The sequence below is a fragment of the Cyprinodon variegatus genome, unplaced genomic scaffold (genome assembly GCF_000732505.1).
Source record: "Cyprinodon variegatus isolate N-32 unplaced genomic scaffold, C_variegatus-1.0 Scaffold4479, whole genome shotgun sequence".
NCBI classification, from domain to species: Eukaryota; Metazoa; Chordata; class Actinopteri; order Cyprinodontiformes; family Cyprinodontidae; genus Cyprinodon; species Cyprinodon variegatus.
The window spans coordinates 1-3,520 of NW_015154932.1; the positions used below are offsets into that span (position 1 = coordinate 1).

The following is a 3,520-nucleotide window of genomic DNA, read 5'->3' on the forward strand; positions in this document are numbered from 1 at the left end:
GATATCAAAAAAGTACTCCAGAGTGTTGTTCAGCATGGGGGTGAGTAGAAAATGAAGGCTAATCATGTTTTGGGTGTACTATTCCTTTAAGTCACCTTAACGGGTTTACAGTTTAGCACAAGCCGTCCCATTTACCTCTCTGACCTCCATCGATATGGACTGTTGCGTCTCGTTCGTCTCATTTACTCCCCTCGCCTTACTTAATTGTCCTCCAGGAGCGGGTCCAGCGGAGCTTTCCTCACCCCATCGATAAGTGGGCCATCGCAGACGCTCTTGCCGCCATTGACAAGAAGAAGAGGAAGAACCCGCTGGCTCTTCCTGTGGATAAGATTCACCCGCTGCTGAAGGTACCGGTGCTCCTCTCCTTCCTCTGATCTCAGCTCCTATTCCGACTCATCTCAGTCTCCCGTTATTCCTTCGGTTCAGGAGGTTCTGGGCTACAAGATCGACCATCAGGTGTCTGTGTACATGGTGGCAGTTCTGGAGTACATCTCGGCAGACATCCTCAAACTGGCGGGGAACTATGTGAGGAACATCCGCCACTATGACATCACCAAGCAGGACATCACTGTGGCTATGTGTGCCGATAAGGTCAGGGGACACTCAGCGGAGCTGGGTCGGGTCTAACAGGGGTCAGCCGGTTCCTCACTCGTTTCTGGGTCTCTCTGTATATTTGTTCTTGCAGGTGTTGATGGACATGTTCCACCAGGATGAGGAGGACATCAGCCTTTTCCCGCTTTTAGACGAGGAGCCTTCAACCAATGAGGAGCAGAGTTACTACGATCTGGTGAGGAGCTTCATGGCGGACATTCGGCAGTACCTGCGGCAGCTCAACCTGCTCCTCAGGGTCTTCAGAGAGCCCTTCATCTCCAGTCCCATGCTCTTCTCACAACACGTACGTATCCAAAGACAGACGCACGGCCGTCGTCTCGGTGGGATCTGGTTCTGAACGGTTGGTTTGGTCCCGCAGGACGTGGACAGCATATTCAGCCGGATCGTGGATATCCACGAGGTGACGGTGAAGCTGCTGGGTCTCCTCGAGGACACGGTGGAGATGACGGATGAAGGAAGCCCTCATCCTCTGGTGGGAAGCTGTTTTGAAGACTTGGCTGAGGTTTGTGCCATCATTGATTGGTTGGTCAGGTTTTCCAGGCTCTGGGTCATCTCTGATTTGATTGGCAGGAGCTGGCCTTTGACCCCTATGAGACCTACGCTCAGGACGTCCTGCATCCGGGTTTCCAAGAACACTTCCTTAGCCAGGTGACCAAACCAGGAGCTTCCCTCCACCTGCAGGTAAGATGGGGGCAGATGATGTGAATAGTGACGGATATGATGATCTGACTGTTGATGATGATGATGGTAAATTCTTCCTCTGTTTCAGTCCATCTGTGTTGGTTTCAAAGAGGCTGTTCGCTACGTTCTGCCCAGGCTGCTGCTGACGCCCGTCTACCACTGTCTGCACCTATTTGAGACGCTCAAGGTGAGGCACCGGTCCTCCATCAGTTTCTAAACATGCTCATCTTCATCCTCACTAATGATGATGATTCCTCCTCCTTAAAGCAGGACTATGAACCTTAACCCTTCTTCATCCACATCTGAATCAAAGAACAACTTGTAGATCGGTTTAGACAAGTAGATTAGCTTAAAAACATATTTATAGAAGATGAAACGGTCCCTAGAAATCCCTCTAAGCGATAATCTGACCCCACTGGGAGCGCCGCCAGTTAAGCGGCCTAAGAACTATCGCCACAGCTTTATCCTCACAAGGAACCGAGAACTATCTGGATTGTTCTGTCTATTACAGACCTTCTCTTAACACCTGGTCAGGCTTTCGCCATGTTTCTGCCTCTCCTCTGTCCTCAACTCTCATAACCCTGGACATGTTATTGACCAGAGGTTAGATGGACAGTGATTGTCGAAGAATCAACCAATCAGTGGACTCGATGCTGGGATTAGTGTCGCCAGCTGCTTAATTCATGTCCCTCATTTGGACATCGGCGTGTCTCTGATGTAAGCGGAACATTAAATAGAATAAAGCATTCAAACAGCTGCTGGTTTCCAGCCAGACCCGTTTCTGGCCGGTCCGGGTCCGGTCTGGGACTTTCCATTGTGCTGCTTTAAGCTGCTTTGTTCCAGCTGAGCTGAAATCTCTGAAATTCCTTCAGTCATGTTTTGCAGATTATTGTCCGGCTGAACTGGTCGGAGAAGGGCGGGAGTATTAATCCTGATCCGTTTCTGATCCGAGACTCCAGACACTGGTTCTGAAACAGTCAGAGGCCCCCTGGTGTCCGAGCTGGTTCCCTGCGGGTTCCCAATGCTCATTAGCATGCAGCGTTCCTGTGCAGGTGGTGCTGATGCTCTGTTCTTCTGGGTTTCCATAGCAACTGGAGGAGAAGAGTGAGGAGGAGGAGGATAAGGAGTGTCTGAGGCAGGCTATCACAGCTCTGCTTAACCTGCAGTCCAGCATGGAGAGGATCTGCTCCAGGAACCTGGCAAAGAGGAGGCTTAGGTAAGAGCACAGCTGAGAACACCTTCGTACACCAGGAGGAGCAAACGGACCATCTCTGGTAGCTCCTCCTATCCCTGACCCCCACTGTCTCCACAAACATATCCTAAGTAGATGTTTTCCTTCTAACTAACTTTTTGTCAGCCTTTATATTAGCTGCATAGTTAACTCCTCATTGAATCAAAGGGTCTGCTACACGCAAAAACATCACCATGATTAAACTGGCAAACTGAGAGAACAACATCAGTGATCAGTTGGAACGTGTGTTAAAAAATGATAAAATTATGAATGTGATCAGACTCAGAAAACGTGTGCAGAGAATTAAAGCATTAATGAACAGTTATCACAGTTATGATTAGTTAAAACAAGTATGAACGCTTAGAACATGGGATTAGTTCGAACATGTATGATCAGAAACATCCCCATCTGACCACTGAAATTCAGTCTGAAACCAGGTTTCTGGATGGTTCTGGTTAATTCTAGGGGTGAAGAAAAAAATCGATTTGAGCTCAAATCGCATTTCTAACGTTTAAAGATTCAGAATCGATTCTTATTTTCTTTAAAAATGATTTTTTTTGTGGTACGGATGTGCCTTATCAGGCACCGTGGTGTTTGGCGAAACCAATGAGCAGCGTGAGCTATGCACAGGCATGCAAGCGTTAGCCTAGCAGGCTAGGTGTTTTGTGAGCTACTGTGTTTATTGCCGCTAAAGTATGGAGGACAAAGAAAAAGAAATTCAACCGCCTCCGCGGTCTTTAAAAGCAACCATTTGGAAACACTTTGGATTTTACCTTCAACCCGGTAAGAAAGGGCTTGACATGACTCATTCGATTTGCCGAGATTGCAACGGTAAAGTTAATCATTTTGGGAGTACTTCAAATCCCCGTTCTCATCACGAAAGACATCACCCAGAGTTTGTTTTGAATCGTAAATTAATTGTTTCTGAATCGAATGGTTTGGATTTAAAAGAATTGGAAAAAAATCGAATTGTGACCCCAAGAATCGATTCTAAAT

At 47.6% G+C, this 3,520-nt stretch overlaps 1 protein-coding gene across 1 annotated transcript; it reads left to right on the forward strand.

Annotated features, from left to right (window-relative positions):
- Positions 1 to 160: 160 nt before the first annotated feature.
- On the forward strand, positions 161 to 2,509 carry LOC107081364 (son of sevenless homolog 1-like; the record flags this gene model as incomplete). The annotated part of the gene is made up of 7 exons (XM_015369551.1): positions 161 to 347; positions 427 to 591; positions 686 to 895; positions 971 to 1,114; positions 1,183 to 1,293; positions 1,382 to 1,480; positions 2,382 to 2,509. Coding segments are annotated over exons 2-7 (815 nt in total), but the record flags the coding sequence as incomplete, so codon positions are not given.
- Between the last annotated feature and the right edge of the window lie 1,011 nt (positions 2,510 to 3,520).